Source organism: Cololabis saira, chromosome 3 (assembly GCF_033807715.1).
Source record: "Cololabis saira isolate AMF1-May2022 chromosome 3, fColSai1.1, whole genome shotgun sequence".
NCBI lineage: Eukaryota > Metazoa > Chordata > Actinopteri > Beloniformes > Belonidae > Cololabis > Cololabis saira.
Window position 1 is genome coordinate 36,415,157 of NC_084589.1, and position 25,615 is coordinate 36,440,771.

The 25,615-nt window shown below is 45.6% G+C and overlaps 1 protein-coding gene across 3 annotated transcripts in view; it reads right to left on the minus strand.

The window, feature by feature from the left end:
• Positions 1–1,161: 1,161 nt before the first annotated feature.
• Positions 1,162–25,615, minus strand: part of fli1rs (Fli-1 proto-oncogene, ETS transcription factor-related sequence) — a 36,226-nt gene continuing 11,772 nt past the window's right edge. For 2 of the 3 annotated variants that reach the window (XM_061717385.1, XM_061717387.1), the window contains exons 2-10: positions 18,038–18,243; positions 16,677–16,843; positions 10,273–10,476; positions 8,927–9,010; positions 6,618–6,689; positions 6,382–6,444; positions 3,245–3,292; positions 2,975–3,061; positions 1,162–2,145 (exon numbers count right to left, since the gene is read on the minus strand). In XM_061717385.1, coding sequence (XP_061573369.1) covers positions 1,622–2,145; positions 2,975–3,061; positions 3,245–3,292; positions 6,382–6,444; positions 6,618–6,689; positions 8,927–9,010; positions 10,273–10,476; positions 16,677–16,843; positions 18,038–18,243 — 1,455 coding nt within the window. In that variant the 3' untranslated portion in view covers positions 1,162–1,621. The remainder of the gene's footprint in view (positions 2,146–2,974; positions 3,062–3,244; positions 3,293–6,381; positions 6,445–6,617; positions 6,690–8,926; positions 9,011–10,272; positions 10,477–16,676; positions 16,844–18,037; positions 18,244–25,615) is intronic. The other variant, XM_061717388.1, reaches the window with a different exon arrangement.

Sequence of the window (25,615 nt, forward strand, 5' to 3'; positions counted from 1 at the left end):
TCCTTTTGCGATAAGCACACGCTGACATTTACTTAGCATTAATCGGTAAATTGCAATTTAACATCTCCAGACTTCTGTCTTTTTATGCAAACACCTTAAGAGACGAGCAGGAAGTGGGATGATTTTAAATGTCCCCTGGATGCAGTCAGATCTCGGTCAAACCTCATTTTCCATTTATGCCCCTTCATTATGGAATGAGATACAAGATAACATCAACCTACAGGCCCTCCTTACTGTAAATGTGTTTAAAGGTATTTTAAAATCAGCTCTTTAGGAAACAAGTAGCTGTTTTTCAATCAATGTTCATTTAAGATCTTTTACTGTTGATTTTATGTACCCGTATTTTGCGGACAATTAGCACCGCACTATCAATGAGCGGGTCTATTTTTATACATAAGCCTGGCCGGGCTATAAGGCGCATGATAAAGCATAGAAAGCGAAACAAAACGATCTGAGTTGAACGTTATTCATATCGTCCAGTTGTAACTAAAACAGAAAAATAAACTCACATTTTAAATCATTCATCTTCCACAAATCCACCAATAAAAAGTGGCGGAGGTAGGAGTCGCACTACGTCCTGTTCTTTGATTGGTTCATCGTTGCCAGCGATAGCCACACCTGAAGTTCGTGTGAGGTTGGAACAACGTTGTATTCCAACATTTGATTATAACTGGATTATGATGTAGATTTGAAAACTGGGTTTACGCTAAAAAAGTAACGTTTACATCTAATTACAGTAAGGTAACATGGACTAGATGTTGGATGATGGTTGCTTGCAGCGCTACATCAATAGTTATCTAACGTCTGACGTTGCAACCCGTATCCAACCAAGGACCGACTTTAATGTGTCTAAACGGTCCGACCATCCATCAAGCGGCTTCGTTGTTAAAGTTGTGCCATTATTTGAAGTTTTACGTTAATTAGATAAATTATGGACACAAAAGGGCCAGCTTTCATGGAGGGTGGGAAGAGGAGTGGGAGTTAAATATGCCTTGTAGCGATAAATACAAGCTCTAGGTCTCCCAGTACCGGTCCCTGTGGGACTGATGCTCCACAGCCCTTTGAGTGGCAGGTTTCATCAGCTGGTTCTCCTCCCAAGTGGCTTTTATATCAAACCCTTTCTGTTTGTAATCTCATTAAAAGATGGGCGAACAATTCCAGCTTCAGATAATGCGTTTATTGTTACAAGAAAACCATTCTGTACAATTTCTTTTACAAAAAGTCGGGTCTTTTGTTTTTTGTTTTTTGTTTTTTTTTTTAAATGAGACCCGCGCAGTGAAGAGAACCGCGATACAACTTGCATGCTACTCACACGGCGATGGCTTTGGTATTTATAGCGAGATATTTAAAAATGAAGCAAAAAGAAACTAAACAAGTGAATTACATTAATACAGTGTGTTTATAATTCAGAAAACCCTGGGAGGAGTACAGCCCCCTCGCTTTCTGTCCACTTCTGAGAAGGAATGTTTCGGAGAAAACATCGTAATGCCTTTTACAAAATGGACCGTAGCGTCATGTCGCCTTCCTTTTCAGACGGGGTTCAGCTCGGGTGCCGCCGCGGCGGGGCAACACTTGGGTTCTTCTCCTGCGTCGTCCCGACCACGCGGGACGGACGGCGTCCTCAGTAGTACGAGCTCAGGTGGGAGTGGGTGGCGGGGTGCCGGGTCATGGCCGACCCCGGGTAGATGGGGCTGCTGGTCGAGTTCCAGTATGTTGACGGAGGCCCGAAAAAGTTGCCGGGGGAGACGGGCATGGGCGCCGGATGCGCCCCCATGAAGTTCATTTTGGGCTGGTGGCTGTGGTAGGGCTGGACGTAAGCCATCTCAGTCTGGTACTTAACAATGCCGCCGTCTGCCGCGTGGCTCTGGTGGGCCTGCGAGATGCCGTGGAAGTCAAATTTGTAGGCGTAGCGCTTGCCGTGCACCTTGGTCATGATGTTCTTGTCGTAGTAGTAGCGCAGCGCGCGGCTCAGCTTGTCGTAGTTCATGTTGGGCTTGCTCTTGCGCTCGCCCCAGCGCTTGGCCACCTCGTCCGGGTCGGTCATCTTGAACTCGCCGTTGGTTCCCTCCCAGGTGATGATGCTGGAGTTGTTGCTGTCGGACAGGAGCTCCAGCAGGAACTGCCACAGCTGGATCTGCCCCGAGCCTGGGGACAGACGGGGACAGTTAACGGACCTCAAAGAGCTGCGGTTAATGTTCACGACCGCCAGGAGAGGCTGGTGCACCTGAAGCACCTGGACAGGGCGGCCGCAGGTCCTTGAACAGTCTTAAATTCCATTTTCCTAAAATAAGGCCTTTTTAAATGTCTTAATTTGTCTTAAATCTCAATCGGTCTTCATTTTTGAATCTTAATTTTAGAGGGATTTTATCCAGTCATCATTAAAAAGTTTTCTTATACTTTGAAAGTAAAAGTTTTAAATAATCTTTTTGAGGAGAATCTCCTGCGGAGGTTCTAATTCAGTGTTGCCAGGTTGAGCGGGTTTCGGCTGAAAAATATCAGACTGGGCAGGTTGATCAAATTTGGTCTGCTTTTACTGGTTTTTACAAAATATTTAGGAGAAATTATCAACAAAAAATTTTCATTATGGCAGAGAAAAGTAGAAACGTACACAATGCCAGTGTCAGTATTGTGTGTGAGAGTATTGTATTGAGAGTATTGTATCAAGTGCTTCAAGTAACATAAGTGAGTTTACGTTTCAAGACGTTTCAAAACGTCCTGAATTTAACTCTGTCGAACCTGTGGACACCCTGAGGCCCCTGGTGCTTGACTGACCCTCCAGGGGTCTTCAGGACTACCGTTTCAAATGTTAGGCTTGTTTTTGGTGCACACAGCGACCCAGGAGCCGGGACGGCCCCTCAGTCCTGTTTTAATGTAGCAGGGCAGATAAATATAAATAAATATATCTCTATTTCCACCAAATGCGACCTTTTCACTGTGGCTCTGAGGAGGAGACAACATTGGGGCAGAAACCTACCCACAGGCCTGTGAGCGCTGGGGTCGGGGAGCTTGTACGGGCTCTGTTTGCTTGTTCGGTGCTTGGACGAGCTGACGGCTTGGCCTTCTGTGAGGAAACAGCAGGGCAAACAGTCATGTTGGTGAGAGGGACCCCATTCAGCTCGCCTGTTGCCAGCGCTTGCTTTTCTTTATGTTTTATTAATAATTTTCTCTCACGCTGCCAAAGCAGACAGTGTAAAGGCCTCATTTGAGTCACCCTGCTCCGTCACGTCAAGGTGGGGGTTCTTACCTGGGTTGGCTAGTCGGCTGCTGATGGGCCCCAGCGTCTGATACGGGTCTGGAAAGAGGAGAATTTACATGTTTAATTTCATTTTCAACCTCAAATGTTCCAGTGGTCTCGTTAAATGTAACATTTAGTACCGCCATGATTCAACTCGATCTTTATTTATAGTTTACAGTTTAAAACAACCGAGGTTGACCAAAGTGCTGTACAGTTAAAAACAGCTGAATAAAAGGCGTATATTTCAAGGATAAAATAAATAGAATAAGATGAGTACAGAATACAAGTAAAATAATTAAAAATTAGAATATGTTTGAGATAAGATTCTGCCAAAATCCACTAAAACTAATTAAAAGCCAGGGAGGAAAGCTGTTTTTAACACTGTGCGGGAGAAGTTATCCAGTCTGGTGGTAATAAAAGCATGGATTACACTCTGAGTATCATTTTACTTTTGATAAAAACCTTAAATGATAAAAACAGTTTTTATAAGCGAGCTGACTTGGTGATCAAATATCACCCCAAGATTCTGTACAAGAGACTTACTCTTGGGTGTGAGGGGAAAAGGAAAGTCTGCCGGACAACATCCAAACATTATAATTTTAGTTTTATTTTCATTTAGATGCAGAAAGTTTGAGGTCATCCGGGATTTAACATCAGATAGACAATCAAGCATAGTGTCACTGGGTTTTGGTGTCAATGGCAAATAAATAATCTGCACATCATCGGCATAACAATGAAAAGAGATATGTTTCTTGATGCCACCATGATGCTCGGGAAGCCGGCGGGAACACGTCAGTCCAGGTTAGCTTCGGCTCGCAGGTCCTTAGGCAGAGCCGCCGCCGGACGTTAGCATTTAGCCCGCTCTCTGCGGTTAAAGGGGACCTATTATGAAAAACATGTTTTCTCTATCTTTAACATATATAAAGTGGTCTCCCCTCAGCCTGCCAACTCAGAGAAGGAGGAAAGCAACCAAATTCTGCAGTGTCTGTACAGCCGCCCGGATGATCACTCCAGTGTGATGTGGCTCCTACGAGCTGTTCAGATTCTGCTCCCGTTGTTACGTAACGACGGGAGCGATTTACATCGGTTGGCCTCCGATGCGTGAAACCACGCCCACAACTAACTCTGGCCGGAACAACTACTAACTCTGCTGGCCGGAGCTTTCGCCATTTTTTTCGTAGCAGTGAATCGTGATGGCGTCTGTTCGAGCTAGACATGCGAATTGCTCTGTTGGTTGTAAAAACCAACACAAATGTCTGTATTCTGTCTTTGTGCCCTCCCCTGCTACACGTCATTCAGGCAGCCAATCAGCACAGTGCCTAATTATCATAGTCTCCCCTCCCACTCAGAATCGCGCATAGAGAAGGAGGTTAGAGACTGGGAAGATAAAGACATGGCTCAGAGGCTGAATTTCTCATTTATTTAGCAAAAAAATCAAAGGCCTGTTTTTAAGACATTCAAGGCCTGTTTAAAATAGGTATTAGATGCCATAATAGGTCCCCTTTAAATCAAAAGTGACCGTTGGGTTTAACCGGGTTAATGCTAAACTGGTTGGAAGTGATAACAGCTGGCCATTGGCTGAGGCACCTGACAATAATATTAGAAATAAAATCAATGCTTTTTATGTGAACTCTCCTGGCGTGGTACAGAAACTTTTTTTTTTTTTTTTAATAATTTTTGCCTTTTAAACACCTTCACAATGATTTTGAAATGAAATAATACAAAATGTGATAAAGGGGGATGCTTTTATTAAGTTAATTTTTAAGCGGTTTCACAAACTTGGCATTTACTGTTTAGGAATAACAGCCATCATAATTGAAGTAGCTCACTTATGCAGCTGCTCAGAAGTATTCGTATTATAAGGTGCATTGTCAATGAATGGGTCTATTTTCATACATAAGGCGCATGATAAAACTTATATAAAGCGAAACAAAACAGTCTGGTAATTCAAACTTTATTCAACTGATTCACAATAACTCAGAATAGCGTTCAGTTGTAAATAAAACAGAAAAATACTTTAACATTTTAAATCATTTGTCTTCCACAAATCCACAAATAAAAAGTTGAGAAGGTAAGAGTTCCGTTCTCTGATTGGTTCATTGTTGCACCGATAGCAGACACCTGAAGTTAGTGTGAGGTTGGAACAACGTTGTATTCCAACATTTGACTATAACTGATTATGATGTAGTTTTGAAAACTGTTTACTCTAAAAACCTGATTTTGACGTCTAATTACAGTAAGGTAACGTTGACTAGATGTTGTATGGTGGTTGCTTGCAGCGCTACATAATTAGTTATCTAACGATGTCTGACGTTGCAACCCATACGACCCAACAGTCCAACAACCAAACGTCGCTACCAACGTTGCACTAAAACATAAGTCTTCCACATAAAACTGGTTCGTGGTCAGTAAGCACAACTAAATTCCTACATAAGGCGCACTGCGGATTTTTGAGGAAAACTAAGGATTTTAAGTGCCTTATAGTGCGGAAAATACGGTAATAAATAATTTGAGTGTTTGGATAAACAGCGAGAGTCCTTCCTGGAGACGTTTTTCCATCAGGTGACTGGTTGTTCAGGGTCGTCATCCATCTACACCGTAAAGCTCCACCCACCAGTTTTATAAGTCCGAGTGGGAGTTGAGCTCGGTCCACCTCAGGATCCGTCCCATCGGTTCTGTCAGGAGTCTGGAGGGATGTGGATCAGGAGATGATCCTTCCCATCCTTCTGATCCAGGTTTAACTCAGTTTCATTCCTCCGAAGAATCTGATCCCAGAACATCTAACAAGTCTATACTTCCTGTTCCTGCTCTTGATTAGTTTCCGGGTTTGTTTCCAGGACTTTGACGTTGTTGAGCTTTATTTATTTATGGCCACACCTAAACAATATTAAAACTGTATGTTGTTGGGTTTTTCGGCCTACTAATGTCTTCCCTCTCTTGGACTTCATGTTGGTAGCTCCGATCAAACAGCTGATATCAACTCCAGACCTTTTACCTGCGTCCAGGTACCAAAGGAACGGATCACAACTGACTTCCCATCTTTGCTTTTAGTGCCTAAATGGTAAATGCCATATATTGTTAACCCTCTCATATGGAAGTGAAAAACCTGCTTGTGGGTCGAGTCTTGATGTGTTTGTGTTTAGTACCTTGCACAATCCTCGGCGCCGGCTCCGAAACCCTGGTGGAGGGCTGGTGCTCCAGGGAGGAACCTGGAAACAAGGGGGGTTAATGACTCGAGGGAACTTGTTTGCTCCTCAGCTGTGACAACGTCGTGACATGTTGAGTGCATCTCTATGCAAAGCCGGCGTGTTTTCAGCCGTGACCAAACCCACGGCCGTCAGTTTCGTGTCAGTTTCCACTGGCGGGTGTTCGTCTGCCGTACCTTTAGGGACCGCAGGAGTCATGGCGTTGGCCGGCCAGCTGTTCCTGCGGCTGATCTCATCAAAACCGCCCTCTGCACACACACACACAAACACACAAACACAACCATGAGGCCACAAACCGACGAGCACAGCGCTTCTTTGAAGTGGACGGAGGTCAGCGGGCAGACGCGAGGAGGTCGACGGGGACCATCGTGATAAGGCCTTTTGGAGGTCTTAGGATGACCTGCGGCGTCTTGGGTGAGCTTCTTTTGTTCGGACCAGCGCTGTCACCAAAGGTTGTGGATTGTGTCCCAGGAGTGGGACCCGTACCCCCCGTTTCCTCTGCCGGTGCAGCTGTTTCCTGTCTGAAACTGGCTGTTGAGTTTTGGACTCTGAGTTTTGTCAACAGTTCAGGCCGAAACCGTGTGACATGTTTCAGAAACTTAACACGCTTTTTTTTCTTTTTTTCTTTATTTCCATAAATCATTCAAGTTGTCCCTCGCAGCTTTTTTGTGACCCTGAACTCAGATTGTTAAAACACATGACTCAGAGGAAATGGTGATGGTTAAACATTAAATGCAAAAAGGAGTTGTTTTTTTTTGTTCTTGAATTTGAATCAAGATTTCTTGGCCTCGTTGGGCAGTTTCTCAAAGTACTCGCCTCTTTCTCCTGTGAAACATTTATGGAGATAAGAAACATAAGCTTTTTTTTTTTAATTTGTGCCATCATATTTAAACAGATCAATTCAAGTCTAAAGATATAAATAAATGTATTTTCTTTATGATCACAATTTTTACAATACAGTCTCTGCTTTTATCTCAAAAAAACTCAGACCATGCTTCTCTCATCTTTTCCTGAATCTCAATTTGTCTCTGCACGCGGATGTAGGCACTTTTCAAAATAAAAGCATTAATTTCAAATTATTATTAACTTGTTGTTATTCCTTTTTTATAAAATAAGCAAAGTTACAAACATTATTCTAACAGAAATAAAACCTTATTCATGGCTCCAACTGATTTTGTGTCCAGCCAACCAAACTGTGGCGATCATCTGATGAAGCCCGGCCGATCCGTACCCGGTAAAAAAGCTTCCTGGGAGTTCGATGGGGCCTCTCGAGACTTTCTATCGGAACAGAACTTCAGCTGATGACATTTCACAACAACACACATTGAGAAAAGAGATGAGGTCACAATGCTGGACTTCGGAGGTCGTCGGATCATCTGCAGAACAATCCCCAACAGCTGAAGGGTTAACGGCTCATACTGAACCCTTTTGAAGGAGGAACGCAGGAACTTCCTGCGTCTGGCCATGATAGGGACGTGGAAATGTGCATCTTTCTAGGGTGATGGATGCCACGAGGCATTCCAGGACGTTCGGTATTGTGAAGGTGTAAACATGCAGCTGTAGTGGTATTTTCCAGTCGGGAGGGTGGGGTGGGAATGTTGGTGAATGCGTCAGAGATTAATTTCTTCTTGGATGTGGGAGCTTGTTATGTAAGTGAAAACCCAACTATGGCGATTTGTAGAACCTGCAGGGTGAAAAATAGCCGACCAAAATGTTTCGGATGATGGGGGAGCAGACCTTTTTCAGAAGCCGCCACCGAAAGTCCTCTTCTCACATTTATAGCATCAGTTACCTGCGCACATCAAAACCAGGAATGTTAATCACCTGGTTTTTCCATCTTTACTCCACCTTTAGACTCTTATGGTGAAGATACCATCCATCCATGAACTTCCTGTTAAATGAGTACGGGTCACGGGTGGGCAGCCACCTCCTCCTCCAGGCCACCAGGGAGAGAGAATCCCTCCAGCCTATTCTGCCCCCCCACCTGGTTCAACCAGACCCCTGAACTACCTAAACTGATGGTTCTTGATCCTACAAGGACATTTGTTTCAACTGCTTGTTCTTCAGGCGATGACCACAGGTGAAGCCTGGCACCTCATCAAACCAAACACAAAGAGGGCATCCTGCCCTTCTCCATCTGAGACCGTGACCTCGGATTTGGAGACACTGATTTGTCATCTCTATTGGGTCGCGTTTGGCTGCACCAGCGAGACCTGAAGGACCCCAACCGTGTCCTATGCAAAAAGCAGCGATGCAGTCCCGAGGTCGCACAACCGGACCGTCTTTACCTCATGGCTGGCAACGGACCACGTTGACGGAGTCCAACTCTCGCTGGAAACGAGTCAGTCATCTGCATAAGAACTGAATAATGGACCAAGTAGCTGAACTCCTGGAGAACCCCAAAGGATAGTCTAAGAAAATACTGTTTTTCGTCCTTAAGGGCCTTTGCCAACAACATAAAGTTTCAGATGAAGAGAGATCTCACCTGCTTTCACCTGTAGCCTGGGTTGTGGTGCAGGCGGCGGTGTGGTGGTGCTGGGGGTCGTGGGGTAGGAGAATGTGGGACTACCTGAAGCCAAGGGGAGGGAGAAGAAATTGGTTAAGAAAACGAGACCGGAGTGCATCCTCAACATCCTCTCCTGTTACTAGCATGGTGGTTGTAGTGGAGAGCATAATCCAATGATTCATTGCTAGATTCACGCCGGCGTGTCGGCCAGGATGCCACCGAAAGTCCTTTCAGAGTGTGAACCAAAGACTGAGGCTGATAGGCTGGTTACGTCTGTCCTTTACTACCCTTGTAGTGCCACATACAGGGTTCTTACTTAAAGGGGACCTATTATGGCATCTAATACCTATTTTAAACAGGCCTTGAATGTCTTAAAAACAAGCTTTTGATTGTTTTTGCTAAATAAATTAGAAATTCCGCCGCTGAGCCATGTCTTTATCTTCCCATTCTCTAACCTCCTCCTCTATGTGGGATTCTGAGTGGGCGGGCGGCTATGATAATGAGGCTCTGTGCTGATTGGCTGCCTGACGCGAATGACGTGATACACCGCTACGAAAAAATGGCGGAAGCTCCGGCCAGCGGAGTTAGTTGTGGGCGTGGTTTCACACATCGCTTCTGTTGTGACGTCACGACAGGAGCAGAATCTGAATGGCTCGTAGAAGTCACATGACACTGGACGGATCATCCGGGCGGCTGTACAGACACAGAATTTGGTTGCTTTCCTCCTTTTCTGAGTTGGCAGGCTGAGGGGAGACCACTTTATATATGTTAAAGCAAGAGAAAACGTGTTTTTCATAATTTGCCTGTTGGGTGTTTTGTTGCAAACTTATCACGTTATATCGTGATAAAATCACAGAACTGTAAAAGGGTGTGCCTTATTTTTCACATGGTTTTAGATTCAATCATGTTTGACAAAAACAGACAAGTGTGGGTGGCCCTCCAGTCCTAGTTATAGTTTGTTTCATTGAAGATGCCAGCGGCACTGATTGCAAAAGCCAAACTGCAGCATCTTCAGTCACAAACACAAAATTATGTAATGCTGCAAAGATCCAAAGTCACGATGACGAGCATGTTTTATGTCGATCACAGGAAGCATGTGCGAGCAAAGAGGAACAGCGGTCACAACACTGCCTGAGGAGCACAAGTTTGGTGAACAGGGTAATGTTTTCCTGCTTATGATGTCACAACCTTCAAAATAAAAGCTCTGAAAATGTCTCAACGCTACTAAATGTCTAGATTTTGTCCTGTGAATAATTTCAGAGCAAACAAGTGAGACTGAACCTGTACAGAGGGATTCTGAAGTCATAAAAAGAGGCGATGCTTACTCTGCCGGAGGTAACTGAGGTGTGACAGCAGGATGTCTGCGTTGTAGGCCGATGTGAGCCGCATCATGTCGTCTTTGGTCATCTTGCAGAGGGCCTTGCCGTCCAGCGCTTGGAAGAGCATGACATCCACCTCCTCCAGGACGTACTCCTTGATGGCCCAGTCCAGCCACTGTCGGACGTGGTCCTGGGTCCACACCTCGGGATCTGGCACCAGAGGGTAAAGGGAGGGGCAAGTGCACGGTGAATTATAACATTATAGCACCTATTTAGGGCTTTTCTGCTTTGTTTATAATAGTTTTAGTTTCCAGCGACGCTCTGATGCTGCGTTGGCTTTCCCGCTTTAAAAGAAGTCGCAAACAGGAAGTTGTAGAACGTATCATTTCTGCGGTTGAGCTGATCATCGACGGAGCTGATTTCCTGTCAAATGCAGGGTGTTTTCAGATGAATCATGAGGTTTAGGATTTACCTGTGCTCTTTTTAAGACGTGCACAACTGGAAGCTTCCAGCGCACGAGCAAATAAAAGCTCTGACGTGCAGCTCAGTTAAATTTCAAATCAGTGCTTTGTGTTGAAAACAGTTTTTATATATCTGTATTTTAAGGTTGAGAAGGAGGAAAAAAACTAATAAGATCTGCCTGCAAAGCCACGCCCCTAAAGCACACGAGTGCCCAATGGCTGCTCACTGAATTGTGACGGACAAGCCAACGGTCCAATGGCTTTGCTCGAGCCGCCGAGAAACAGGTGGAGGATGTTTTTAAAGCCTCATCACCTCTTTAGGTGCTTTTTTTTTTTTAAATATAAGAATAATTCATTGTTTGCACTTGGTGTAATAAAACTGTCACATAATATAGCAAATATGATACCCCGGAGGTACATTTGAGCAACGTATAACAGAATGCTGCTTTTGGAAAAGGAGAGAAAAAGAGGGGTTAACTGGTGGAGCGCCACAGTTACAAGTGGTTTCCTGAACATTTGTTTGGATGACATGAAAGTGCTGAATAATAACGGAAACTAGTTGGTGAAGCTCGTGATGTCGATGGAGATTGTTAAACAGATGGTTGTGTGGCTTCAACCACTTTGAGCAAAGTCATCAAAGTCATCGGTTAAAGATGTGTGCCGCTGTTTGTGGCACAGAAAAGTCACTCTGCTTGAAACGTGCAGGAAAATCTCCCCTTTAATCTTGATGTCACAATGTGGATTTACATTAATAATTATATACTTCATTAATCCCCTTGGGATTCACTAGTTATACTAGGTGCATCTTTCTGCTGGGGCAGTTGGGTAATTAAGGTCCTTGCTCAGGGGCCCTCGCCGACCTGGGGACTTGAACCTGGGTTCACCTCGTTAACCACTAAGCTACCTTTCCCCCTGAAAACCAAACGGCTTAATTACACTTCCGAAAGTCTGAATTATTGCGATTGCCGCTAGAAGACAAAACAGCAGATGATCAGATGATTATTCAGTGGTAAAGCCCGTATGTCATGCAGTAACGTGTAATGAAGTGGTGTTACATCATGTAAATGAAGCACAAAAACCCCCGGTAACCGGATGCTGATGAATTTAGATTGGCCGACGACGTCACATCCAGCACTGCCGGAGTTGTGCAAATGCACAAAAAATGTGCACCGGTTTATCGACATGTCTGAAAAACCACCTTGTCAAAACGTAAATAACGTTATTTGACAGTTCTGTTTCCATTTCAGGGTTTTCTTTACGATATTTAGGTTATTATCGAGGGCACGGAAACTCAGTGGCGAGACACATTTTCGTCAGTGACTTAAATAAAACAGCTGTCCAAATTTTAGAACTGTAGACCGTATGAGGATGCATTCACACTTGAGCTGTCTGGTCCCATTAAAACGGACCAAAGTCCGTTTGCTCCAGGAGTCCGGGTCGTTTTGGGAAGTGTGAATCGAACTCGAGGGAAGATGTTAGTCCAAAGGTTTGGTTTTGTTTGACATAAAATGCAGCGTGAAAGCAAACCCGGATCACCCAAGTTTTGCAGTCGTACCGAGTCTACCGGACCGTTAAGTTTGAAAATGACAGAAAAAGACGAATCCCCTGTGATGTCACCCCGACGTTTCCCGAGGACCGCTTTTAACGGGATCCAGTTAGTTCCATCGGATGGGTCCCAAAATAACCGGGTTCAGAAGCAGCTTCACCGCAAGACCCAGTTCCTGTAAGGGTTAGGGTTAGGTAGAAACCAATGAAATAGAGGCCGTCCAGCTGGGTCCGGTTTGTCTGGGCCAGCAGGAACCTTTTCAATAAGACACGTTACTTTTACACATATTCATTCCAACCGGTTCAAAACATCCTGTTTGTGAAAGATTTATATATATATATTTATTATTGAATGGTTATGAATATCCATCTGATTACTTGGCTAATCTCTTGTAAAGAAAAACGTTTTTTTTTTTTTTTTTTATTATGAAAAATTACGTTAAGTTGGGTGAATGTAAAACGTTGTTTTATCCTCAAGCTATTTGTTTTATTTAAATGCGTTTCATTACTTTTGTTTTAATAAACAAACAACTGTGGTTTAACCTTTAAAAATGTGATAATAGTTGCTAGGGCTGTTCGATTAATCGATTTTAAATCGTAATCGCGATTATGTAATTAGAACGATGTTAAAACGTGAAAATCGTAAAATCGATTTTTCAATTTTTTTTTTTTTTTTTTTTTTAAACCTTGTCTGCACACATATTAATGATTGATACCATATTAATGATTGATGGAAATACCTCACAATACCTGCGACAAGTGCCCCATGGGAGAGGCTCTTTAGTGTAGGAGGGGGCGTTGTAACATGCCACCGAGCATCCCTCAAGCCAGATGCGGTAGACCGGCTCGTGTTCCTTGCAAAAAACTTGCAAATGTGAATAGCAAATGTAATGACTGACATTACACACCTCTACCTCCTTCATGGGTTGCATTATTATTTATTATTTATTTAGCATGCAAAGACCCAGTTTAGTTTAATTAGAAAATGTCTTGTTTTATTTAATTGGAAATATAACTTACTGTATGTTTGCAAGTGCTGAGTTTTGCACTTTATTCATTCATTTTTGGTTTAATAAGAGCCAAGTTTGCACTTAAAGCCCAATGGGGCAAATGTTCAATAAAAAAACTGCATATTTGAAATAATTTCTTTGCCTTTTGTCAATTCACAAAATAATCGTAATCGGATTTTGAGAGAAAAAAAATCAAGATTTTATTTTTGGGCATAATCGAACAGCCCTAATAGGTGCTAATGCTATAAACTATAGCAGGTATAAATGATCACACTAAATTGCTGCTGCCAGTTATTTACAATTAAACCTTTTTATGGAAAGTTTTAATCGGAAGCTTTTACTGGATTTGATCCGACTAGACAGCATCAAGTGGCACTTTGGACGGTTATTTCCAGAATGCCGGACTAGTTTGTTTGACATAAAACGCAGCGTGAAAGCAAACCCGGATCAGCTGAGTGTTCTAGTCGTAGCGAACCTACTGGACTGTTACGGATTTACGGAAAAAAACTGGACAGATCCCCTGTGATGTCACCCCGAGGTTTCCTGAAGACCGCTTTTTACGGGATTACAGTAGTTCCCTCGGATGGTTCCCGAAATAACCAGAATAAGAAGCGGCTGGGTTAGGGTTGGGTAAAGGTAGAAACCGATGAACTGGAGGGCCGTCCAGCTGTGTCCGGTCTGTCTGGGCCAGCAGGGACCTTGGGGTTTAACAAGACACGTTACTTTTAAAACAAAAGTGATGTCTGGTCTTCATTCCAACCGGTTCAAAACATCCTGTTTGTGATAAAGATTCATATTTTATAATTTTTTATCCAATGTTTATGAATATCCATCTGATTACTTGGCTAATCTCTTGTAAAGAAAACGTTTTTTTTTTTTTTTTTTAATTATGAAAAATTACATGAAAAAGTTTTAACTCACTTGGGTGTATGTAAAACGGTCTTTTGTCCCCAAACTATTGGTTTTATTTTAAATGCATAGAATTACTTTTGTTTTAATAGCCATAAACAACTGAGGTTTAAACTTTTAAAATGTGGTAATAGGTGCTGACAGCAGGTATAAATTATCACACTCAATTGCTGTTGCCAGTAATTTACGATAAAACTTTTTATGGAAAGTTTTAATCGGAAGCTTTTACTGGATTTGATACACTATGAGTGCGCACTGCCCGTAAACTCGTACGACCTGAGTCTCGTACACTGGCCACACCCTCAGGTCGCAATTGTTCTCCGCCAGCGGCACGTGCTGCTGTGATGCAACATCCGCGTATTCTGAGGCGGGATAACTTCGCCGTTGACTCACTGATGAATCTTGCAGAGTTTTACGTGGATCTGCTGCTGTCTGACACCACGAACCTGCTGCTGGCGTGACGAGTCTCCACGGACGGGACCGGCGTTGGAGCCGTGGAAGCGGGCAGGATGGGAGGATGTGATATTTTTAGAGGGCTCGTAGCACTGATTCATGCTGAGGAGGAAAGAGACAATCGGTTGTCTAAGTCCTCGGGGAATAATGTCTCATTATAGTCCCAACTCAGTATTTCCCTGGAAATAATGGAAAATCAACTTTGCCCCCAGTTGGCAAGGTGGGATGAAATTCACTGGCATCAAGCTGATGACACCGGCGGACGGTCCGTACGTGCACAGTTTACTCTGCTGGTTCATGCAGAGGTTATTCAGGTGCATCGGTCCACCTGAGAAGTTTGGTCGAGGTTGATGTAAGTCAGGTTACAATGTTTTAAAACTACGACATTTAACCTAGGAACATTTACATGGACGACAAAACTCTCACTGCAAAAACAGCCCTCTAGAAATAAGTTTGATATTCCATAAACTAGACAAAATTGTTTTATTTTAAGCAAAAATGTCTTCTTAAAACTTGCAGTTTTCTTGAAACAAGTTTTAGTTTTTTTTTATCAATTTTTGCATTGTTGGACTTTGCAGTTCTGAAAATTCTCGGCATATGGCAGCTGTGAAACGAAAAAAAAAGATAAAATAACAGTAAAACTAATAGGTTGTACTTAAAGATTTTGTCTACATTAGGAAGAAAACGTTCACAATAACACATGGTATCAGCAAGTCCACAAACTCATGTTTGGTGAAGGAAATTTCAAAGGAAACACCTGAATAATACTAAGTTAAGCTATGTACACCGGCCAAGAAATGCTTGTGGGAACGTGCACGGCTAAAATGAACGCTAACTGTGTATATTCCCACGAGGGGGAAGGGGGAGCGTGAGACGTAAGACACGTACGTCCCTTTAAGTGTCTCACAATGGAACAATACCACTTCCGGCCACATGGGGGCACATGGACCTTCAGCTCTGGCAAAAGAGGCAACCGACAACACCGTGCTAACAAGCCGAAACAATCCGGCACGTCTTAACGTGAGTATTGCTTTACTTACTTCGATCATGATTTAAGTTCACAATAACTGGATGGTGTTTTTCAGAATATGTCTGTTATTCACAGAAATGATTCATATTTTTGAATAAAACAAAAACATCGACGATCCAGTAAAAAGGGAACGGAGGATGCCTTTCCATCACAGTTTTGTTTTATAACTTATCAGATATTTCAAAATGTTGATAAACCTGAACTGCGAAGTGAATGCGTTTCCATTCACGTGAATGTTACGCAATAAAAGTGGTGTTTCCAATAATGCTGACGATGATATCCGGACACTAACTTATGACGGGTTAATTTCTCTTCCAGCAGTCAGTCTTGCTGTCATTGCACTGCTAAAGACATCTCCAACGAAGCGTCCCAGAACGGGCCACTTACCCGCGGAGCCGACCTCGTCTGAGAATCAAACTTTAGGTTGATTCAAGTAACTTTAGACGAGTTATGGACCAGATCAAAGACATGTGACATTCAGGGGCTAAAAAGAAAACGTAGATGAGTTTTTGGGTTGTTTTTGTTTAAAGGAAGTCCAATCCGGAGTGTTTTCTGATTGCAATTCCCATTTGTTTGTTTGTTATGGGTGATAAAAATCCACCTTACACCATCAGGTTTTTCTTTTCTTTATGTGATTTGCTTACTAATAAAGCAATATTTCCGGATGTCGTATGATCTCAGATGAAGCTTTACTGAAAAGAGAAGCGGGTAGATTAATACCAAGAACGTCCACGCCTGCTCATCACACATCCGTTACCGTTTGTCGTCTCTAATGTCACAGTTTAGACTTTTTTTGAACAGTGTTTATTTTTAACCCTGATGTCATATTGAGCCCGGCGGCCCACAAGCCGCGCTGGTTCAGCTGTGACCAGCGGCAGCAGGTGGTTGATGCAGTTTGGGGAAGAAGAAACAGGTTCCGGGCCCGTCTCCGACCCAGTTGTGGGTGTTGCACCAACCCAGTGGGGGCCAGCTGTTAGGGAGGCATCTGGTGACCCTGCTCACCTGCTGGAACGATGACCCGCTTCTCCTCGGTGGGGTTGCTGAGTGGGCTGGTGGTCTGGGGGCTGACGCGAGGCTCCGGGTACTGGGTCTGGTACAGCATCGGGGCGCCGTCGTCGCTCACGTGTCTGGATCGTTTGGTGACGCTGCAGTCCACCGGAGACTCACGGCTGCAACAGACGTAGGAGTTTCGGTCAACATTCACATCCGACAGTGTCAAGAAAACCAAGACGCTCATCAGTACGCCTAAATTTAGGTTGTGAAGTACCGCCTTTATTTGAAAAGAGAGCTTTGCTAAAGCTGCCACTCTCTGCAGTTGTAGGTGGGTGCAAGTTCACTTCCTCTTGCAGCGTTTCATCTGTCTGTGACGGGAGATAAATTTAGTTTGTATCTTCGCCAGAGTAGAGAACCTCGTGTCACTAAATGAAAATAGTTTGCACCACAAAAAACATTTGTTTCATCATACGGATTAGGTAATGTGTGCACGTTAGAGGCTTAAAGCTGCAACAAAACACCCAACAGTGCAATAATCAGAAAAGTACTGTTGGTACATTTTAGCAGTAACTCGTAGCATCTCTGGAACTCTTCTTAAACTAACCTGTTCGTGTAAGTGGGGGAAGGAGAGAGAGGTTTTATTTATTGGACTTTTTCATAATAAAATATCAGCTGTTTGATTATTATTAGGACCAATTGTCTAGCTTCCAAGCTCTTCTGTCTTTACACTCGACAAAAAACAACCAAAACGATGTGATGGACATCTCTTGCTGCGTATCGCTTCGTAGCTCTGCAACAGCCATCGCCGATGAAACTGGCTCACAGAACTGCAGTTGATGTCCTGACCGAAGAGCTGGCTTCACATCTGCCCTGCAGAACCCTTTATAGCCCTTCAGAACCCTTCAAAACCCTGTAGGAAAACCCTGCAGAAAACCCTGCAGAAAACCCTGCAGAAAACCCTGCAGAAAACCCTTCAGAACCCTGCAGAAAACTTCAGAACCCTGCAGAACCCTTCAGAACCCTGCAGAGTCCTCCAAACAGCCTGGGGTGCTGCTCTAATGAAGTTTAACAACCACTTGTTTATTCCTCAATATACCTGTTTAAATTGTCATGTGTTTTAGGTAAACAACCTCTTAAATGAGGCAGAGGTAAATATATAACAACTAAAAGTAGCTTGGTTGCAGTACTGTGAGTCTGGTACATCAATTAAGGTTGAAACTGAGAACAAAAACATGAGCGTGGTCACTGATTACACACAATGGAGCTGCGTTCGTTCGGGAATAATAAACAAATACTTGTAGGGTCTGGAAAAACCCGGAGCGCCAACAGGAGCTGGCAGTCGTGCAGCCCGGGAACCGGCCTTGACTCACCTGGTGCCATTGACGTGTTCGCTTCTTTTCACAGGATTCTGTGCTGCCGACGCCACCCACTCTGACTCAGTGGGCTCAGGACTCTGCTTGGAGGCCTGGCCGTACACCCCGGGCGACGTCATCTCGGTCTTCATGTGCATGGTGGGGGCGGCGGCGTAGGGCGGCTCGAATATGGTCTGGTCCTCACTCACCACCGACAGCGCTTCCTGTCCAACAGACACGGCGGTCAGTGAAAGAGCCATGTGACGGACGGAGTGTCTAACGTCTGAAAATCCTGCCAAACTTCAACACATTTACAGTTTTATCAAAAATAAATAAACTGCATATACCCCTTTTTAACTTCCTTTTAGCTGCCAATTATCAATATTTGAATTTCTGCCCAAAAATTTGCAAAAGAAATTGTATACAATTGAAAACTGAGTTTTCAGTAAATTGCCATAAATAAGCCAATATGATACAAAATATAAAAAACTATTTTAGGGGGGGAAAAATAGGCAGGATTTTGTTTAAAATGTTTCATAAGAACTTTTCTATTATTTCATACAACAGGGTTTAGAGGTAACTTAGTTATTGATCGGTTCAAAAAACATCTAAAGCATATTTGTTTTTCCTGTAGATCTTAATAGGTGGAAATGAGTCAGGAGTGGTTTCCGAACGTTGAGACTGAACAGTTTGTAGGTAGATGGCACAGAGAAAAAACAGCTGGAGGACGTGAGCAGGACGGGAGGTCGAGTCTAGATAAAGTAACAACGTTTGGAGAAGTGGGGGAGCAACTCAAGGACGACCCCGTTCAGACATGGTTTTCATATCTATCCCAGAAAATACAATTCAAAGTGGCTAATGAACACATTCTGGGATGGATTGGAAGGTGGTCCGGGGCTCTTGAGTCTGCATTGTCCTCGTAGTCTAAACATAACAGTATCCTGTGAAGGATTGGAGGACCCCCTAATCAACTAACGTCATCAGCATAGGGAATGACTCATCTGTTATTCAACATAAATGTTAAATACTCTTTAACACGTTCTTTCCAATCAGGTGAATAACTGGACTGGAACTGAGTGTCTTAAGTTACCAAGAATAAGACTTGAGAGATGATCCAGATTTCAGTAGATTTAATTAAACAGTTGCATGCCAAAGAGTCAAAACATACACGAGGCGTCTCGATGCAGAATGATGATGAAACAAAGGAAGCATAACGATTTTATGGCACAAAGGATGATTCATTCTTACACTTCAAATAAACAAAAACATCTTCAAGGTCAGTGGTAATCTTTTTTTGAGCAGACTACCAGCTTGCACACTTAGTTGGGCTTAGGCTAAATTTTGCTGCCCTCAGCAGTTTTGGTTTAATCAAGTGACCAAGGCTGAATTTTCCACCACATAGGTTTTGTCATTAGATTTCTTCTTCATGTCTGGCGACCCGTGTTTGTGTCGTCCATGTCCTTCACTCAGGGAAGTTTGAACAGAAAAGGTCGTGGTGGATCTTTGTTGTGTCACATGTTGTTAATTACAGCTGCCGTCGATGATTGATAATAACATGTTTGGTGTCTGCAAGTAAAAGTGATGCACGGGGAGCGGGAGGCTCAGATCCCATCACTCAAGGAGTGCTTGGATACACATTTGAATGCCGAGTGTGAACAGCTAACCCTAAAGCCTTGTTTCCACTTGAGTTTAACAATGTAGGCGACTTAAGGCTTAATTATGGTTCTGCGTTAAATCAACGCAGAGCCTACGCTGTAGGGTACGCGGCTACGCAGGAGTCTCTCCGTAGCCTACGCCGTAGCCTGACGTGCACCTCCCAAAAATTGTAACTACGTGTTGAGTCGACACAGACCCAACGCAGACGGAGAGGGCTGTGATTGGTTTGCTTGGTAGCACCGCATTTCCGGTTCCGGTTCGTGAAGCAGTAGTGAACTTTCAGCGCTCTTTTCTTCGTGTGTGTGTGTGATTGTATTTTTATTTTTGGGTTGTTTTGTTTTTTTTGCACAATAGTTGTCCTCTGGGGGGGGTATTGCACCGCGGCGAAATGGAGTGACGGAGAAGTCCGAAGGGTTCACGACGGCGTCACGGTAACGGCATAGGCTCTGCGTTGGTTTAACGCAGAACCTTAAATCAGGCTTTAGTGTCGGCTGTTAAAACAATAGCTTCTCTCCAGAGGCATCGACGAGCTGATATCAGCATAATTCGAACTCTTAGCATTAGCATCGAGCTAATCCATCCAAAGACCTGCTCTGAGGAAATGCTCTGCATTTCACATGTCTGGAGTACAAGTGGAAACAAAAGAGAGCTGGCCAGTGATCGATTTCTCCGAGCACAGCTTGATGCCAGGTCCAAACCTGGCCAATAAGGCTCCATTTTATCTGTTGAGTCCCAATACACCCGCTCGCCCTACTTTTCAGCCCTACCCCTAAATTTTGCGCGTTCCGTGAGGGTAGTGGTGTCCCAATTCCTCTTTGCATCTAGGGCTAGTGTGCATAATGAGGGCTAGTGTGTATGAATCTACCCCTTCACAGCTAGGCATTTCAGATGCTGACTTTGCGACTGAGGGCTAGAGAAATTTCCCAGAATGCTTTACATCATCATTTGCAGACTGAATCAAACAAAAAAACATGGCGGACATTTCTTATTTTTTAGTGAATAAAATCAATATTTTGAGTTAGTTTCTGCATAAAAATGGGTTTTGATTACATTTCTAGCGAGAAATATATATTTTACTTTCATAATATTCACTGTGAATGTACATAATCACTCGCTTGCCCGTTGTTGCGAAGTCTTTTCAGACCTTGCCAGAATAAAGGCTGATTTATGGTTCTGCGTTACACCAACGCAGAGCCTACGGCGTAGGTTACGTGGCGACGCGCGCTGTACGCCGTAGGCTCTGCGTCGATTTAACGCGGAACCATAAATCCGCTCCCGAGCCAGCAGGCTGCCCCGAAAACATCGCAAATTTCTTAACAGGCACTATTTGGATAAACTGAGCCCAGGTTGGGGATCTTAATGGTTACTTTTACGCCAGAAAAAATATTAAAACTTAATAAAGTGGCATATTAACAACGCTACAGCGGAAATTAAAACAGCTTTTAGCTTTCAGCTTCCTGATACGGTGTGACGTATGTGCAAACGTAACTACGCAGTCGCTTATGTACCCGAACGTAAATCACGCAGTGACATAGCAAGTGGTGTCCCAATCCCTAGGGAAGATTACAAGGGCCCTACGCCTTGTGGCTTCATTTTTAGGGTGAAGTGGTAGTGGGTGAGGGTTAGTGGTAGAAAGTAGGGGGTGTATTGGGATTGGCCCTAATAATAAAAACAGCGATAAAACCCTGTCGCTGGAAGAACAATGGCTTTGCAGATACTCATAGGTCAGGAAAAAGAAAATCCGCCCTCTGGACTGGTCATGGTCCATAGAGCCGCTCATACCAGACACCCGACGAATGAGGGAGGTCCAGAGGTCCTCCTGAACGTTGTGCGGCTCTGATCCGGAGACGCTGGCAGCATATGCTTGAAGGAACTGATGCCAAAGGAGGTTCCACTGACTGAGATGAAGACCAGATCCCATTTTGTGACAAATTCATGTGGGAAAACCAGTTATTTCCAAAAGGTTCACATCCTTTTGTTGATTAATGTCCTGGTGATAATCAGAGGGGCAAAACCTCAAAACCAACATTTGACAAAGTTATCTAACATTGAATAACCCTTGTTTGTTAAATCAGTGCCATTTAACATAAAATCTTGTTACGGCTCGCTCCTCTTCACCTTCACATCCACCCCTCCCCCCTCACTGATTGCTCCATGGCTCAGCTCAGCACACCTGATGTCCCTCACCAATCTTCACACCAGCCTGCCAATCTACAATCAACCACTGCCAGTATAAAGACCCAGTCTGCACTTCATTCCTCGCCAGAGCTTCACCTGTCTACACGTATGTTCTCTGGATTTCTACGCTGAGCTGCGGTCACCTGCGGAGCCCACACCCCACTCCAACTTCCTCATCACTGCTTTTGGCCTCTTAAATAAATACGCCCACGGGCTTCACCAAACTTACGTCTCCTCGTTGCTGTGCGCTTGGGTCCCACTCACTAGCCATAACAGTAAGCTCTGGCCAAAGTGACCCAGCCAGCATGTCGGATAGGACTCCGCCCTTGACCCCGCTTCAGGCCCAGGAGGCTAAATTGGCTCAACACTCTCGTCTGCTATCCGAGGCCTCTACGGTCATTGCAAACATGAAGACTGATCTCCAAGCGGTTTCAAGTGCTCAGCAGGCCCAGGCCTCTTCCCAGCAGACCCAGGTCAGCCGTCTCGCCACCTCAGTCCAGGCCCTCACTGACCAGGTCGCCGCTCTCATAGCACAGTCCGCTCCGTCCTCAGCTCCTCCGATTCCAGCGCCCAGGCCCAACTTAGTCCCTGAGCCAGACACGCCTCCCCCACGGGAGCCCCATCTTGTTGCTCCGGCTCTCTACGATGGGTCATTCGCTCTCTGTCGGGAGTTCATAATGCAGTGTGAGTACGTTTTTGAGCTACAACCTAGCATGTATTCCACTGCCACTGCTCGCATAGCTTACATTGCTAATCTGACCACGGGGCAGGCTCGTCGGTGGGTTATGGCTAGTCGAGAGGGCTCTGCACCCTATATGCAAGACTATGCAGCCTTTATTGAGGAATTTAAGACTGTTTTCGATCATGATGTCCATGGGCAGGATGCCGATTCAGCTCTTTCCGCCCTCCAGCAGGGTTCTCTCTCTGTGGCAGAGTATGCCACAGAGTTTCGCATCCTTGCAGCTCGCTGCAAATGGAACGAGGCCGCATTATTCAGTGCTTTCCGGCGGGGCTTGGCAGAGCCTGTGAAGGACGCCTTAGCCGGTAGAGAGAGGCCTAGTACCTTGAACGAGCTTATCTCCCTCTCCATTTCTCTTGATGAACGTCACCGGGAGCGCAAGCGAGAGAGGGCTCACCACAGTCGTAATGTATCCAGGCCACTCGCTCCACCTCCGGTCAGCCTTGATCATCCTGTCTTCCAGAGCCTCCTCAGCTCGGCAGTCAAAAGACAGGGCTCACCCGCTCGGGGGTTCCGAGTGAGCCGCTTGGTTAACCCCCAGTCCCTCTCCAGTAAGGCCAGGTTCATTGTCACTCTTGCCTGGCAGGGAGGGACGCTCACCACTCCGGCGCTGATCGACTCTGGGGCTGATGAGAGCTTTATTGACCATCGCTACGCCATGGAGGTGGGTCTCCCCATTGCACCTCTGGAGAGGTCACTCTCAGCATTCGCTTTGGATGGACACCCTATGGGGCCCGTCACCCACCGGTGCGACTCACTCACCCTCACGGTCTCTGGTAACCATGTGGAAAACATCCGCCCCTACATTATCAACTCTCCTGATATGCCATTCATCTTAGGCAGACCTTGGCTGGAGCTCCACACCCCTCACGTCTGTTGGAGCTCGGGCCGCATTCTCAGCTGGAGCATTCCCTGCCATGCCCGCTGCCTTCGGTCCGCCCAGACTCCTTCCCCGGTTAAGCGGCCCAGTCCTGTTCCTCCTGATCTCACCAAGGTTCCCGCTGAGTACCACGACTTGGCAGTGGCCTTCAGTAAGGAACGCGCCTGCACCCTTCCTCCCCACCGACCTTACGACTGTGCCATTGAGCTCCATCCTGACGCCCAACTTCCAGTGAGTCGCCTCTACAATCTCTCTCTACCTGAGAGGGCGGCTATGGACCGTTACATAAATGACTGTCTGGCTGAGGGTCTTATTCGCCCTTCCACATCTCCGGTGGGAGCAGGGTTCTTTTTCGTCAAGAAGAAGGGTGGGGATCTGAGGCCCTGCATAGACTACCGGCAGCTCAACAACATCACAATCAAGAACAAATACCCTCTCCCCCTCATGAGCTCCAACTTCGAACCCCTCGTTGGTGCTACCATCTTCACCAAGTTGGACCTCCGGAATGCGTACCACCTTGTGCGTATCCGTGAGGGGGATGAGTGGAAGACCGCCTTCAAAACCCCCCGTGGACACTACGAATATTTGGTCATGCCCTTTGGACTCACCAACGCACCCGCAGTCTTCCAGGCTCTTATGAATGACGTGCTCAGGGACATGCTAGAGGTATTCGTGGTCCTCTACCTGGATGACATCCTTGTGTTCTCCCGGGGCCTCCAGGAACATGTCCAGCATGTCCGCATGGTCATTCAACGCCTCTTGGAGAACCGCCTTTTCATTAAGGCTGAGAAGTGTGTCTTTCACTCACCTTCTGTGGAGTTCCTAGGACTCATTGTTGAGGACGGCTGCATTCGTCCTGACCCCCGCAAGGTTCAAGCAGTCGTCGACTGGCCTCAACCCACCACCCGCAGACAGCTCCAAGGTTTCCTAGGATTTGCAAACTTCTATCGCCGTTTTATTCGGAACTACAGCCGCATAGCTGCCCCCCTTACTCAACTCACCTCTACTCAACGTCCCTACATCTGGACACCTTCTGCCGATGCCGCCTTTGCTGCCCTCAAGAAGCACTTCACCACAGCCCCAGTCCTCCTCCATCCTGACCCCTCCAGGCCTTTCATAGTGGAGGTAGACGCTTCAGAGGTAGGCATAGGGGCTGTCTTGTCCCAACGGTCAGCAGAGGACCAGAAGCTACACCCCTGTGCTTTCTTCTCCCGTCGGTTTAGTTCAGCAGAGGAGAACTACGATATCGGGAATAGAGAGCTGCTAGCCGTGGTGGCAGCCTTTGAGGAATGGCGCCACTGGCTTGAGGGCGTGGAGGAGCCCACAGTTGTCTGGTCTGATCACAAGAATCTAACCTTCATCCGGGCTGCCAAGCGCCTTAACTCTCGTCAGGCAAGATGGGCACAGTTCCTGGATAGGTTCAACTATATCCTTACCTACAGACCTGGCTCCAGTAACACTAAGGCTGATGCTTTGTCCCGACTCCACGCACCTGAGAAGTCCTCGTCCGAGCCTGAGCCCATTATCCCTGCTTCTCGTGTCATAGGGGTGGTCACGATGAACATCGAGGCAGAGGTCAAACGGGCCCAACACGCTGAACCCGTGCCGGACGACTGTCCTCCTCGCCGCCTCTTCGTTCCCCAGTCGGTGCGGTCTCAAGTGCTGCTGTGGGGCCATACCAGCAAGTTTGCTTGCCATCCCGGATTCCAACGGACCCTCTCCTTCCTGAGCCGGCGGTTTTGGTGGCCGTCCATGAGAGCTGACGTCCGGGAGTTTGTCGCTGCCTGTGCCACCTGCTCCAGAGCCAAGGCGTCACATCAGCCACCAGCTGGACTTCTACGTCCTCTTCCTGTGCCCAGTCGTCCTTGGTCTCACATCTCCTTGGACTTCGTGTCCGGGTTTCCCCCTTCCCATGGAAACACCGTCATTCTCACCGTAGTGGACCGGTTTTCCAAGGCTGTTCACCTGGTTGCACTTCCTAAGCTCCCGTCCTCGGCTGAGACGGCTGAACTCCTCACCCAGCATGTATTCCGGCTCCATGGACTTCCCAGTGACATTGTTTCTGACCGGGGGCCCCAATTCACGTCCCAGGTCTGGCGAGCCTTCTGTAGGGAGATCGGCGCCACTGTAAGCCTCTCCTCAG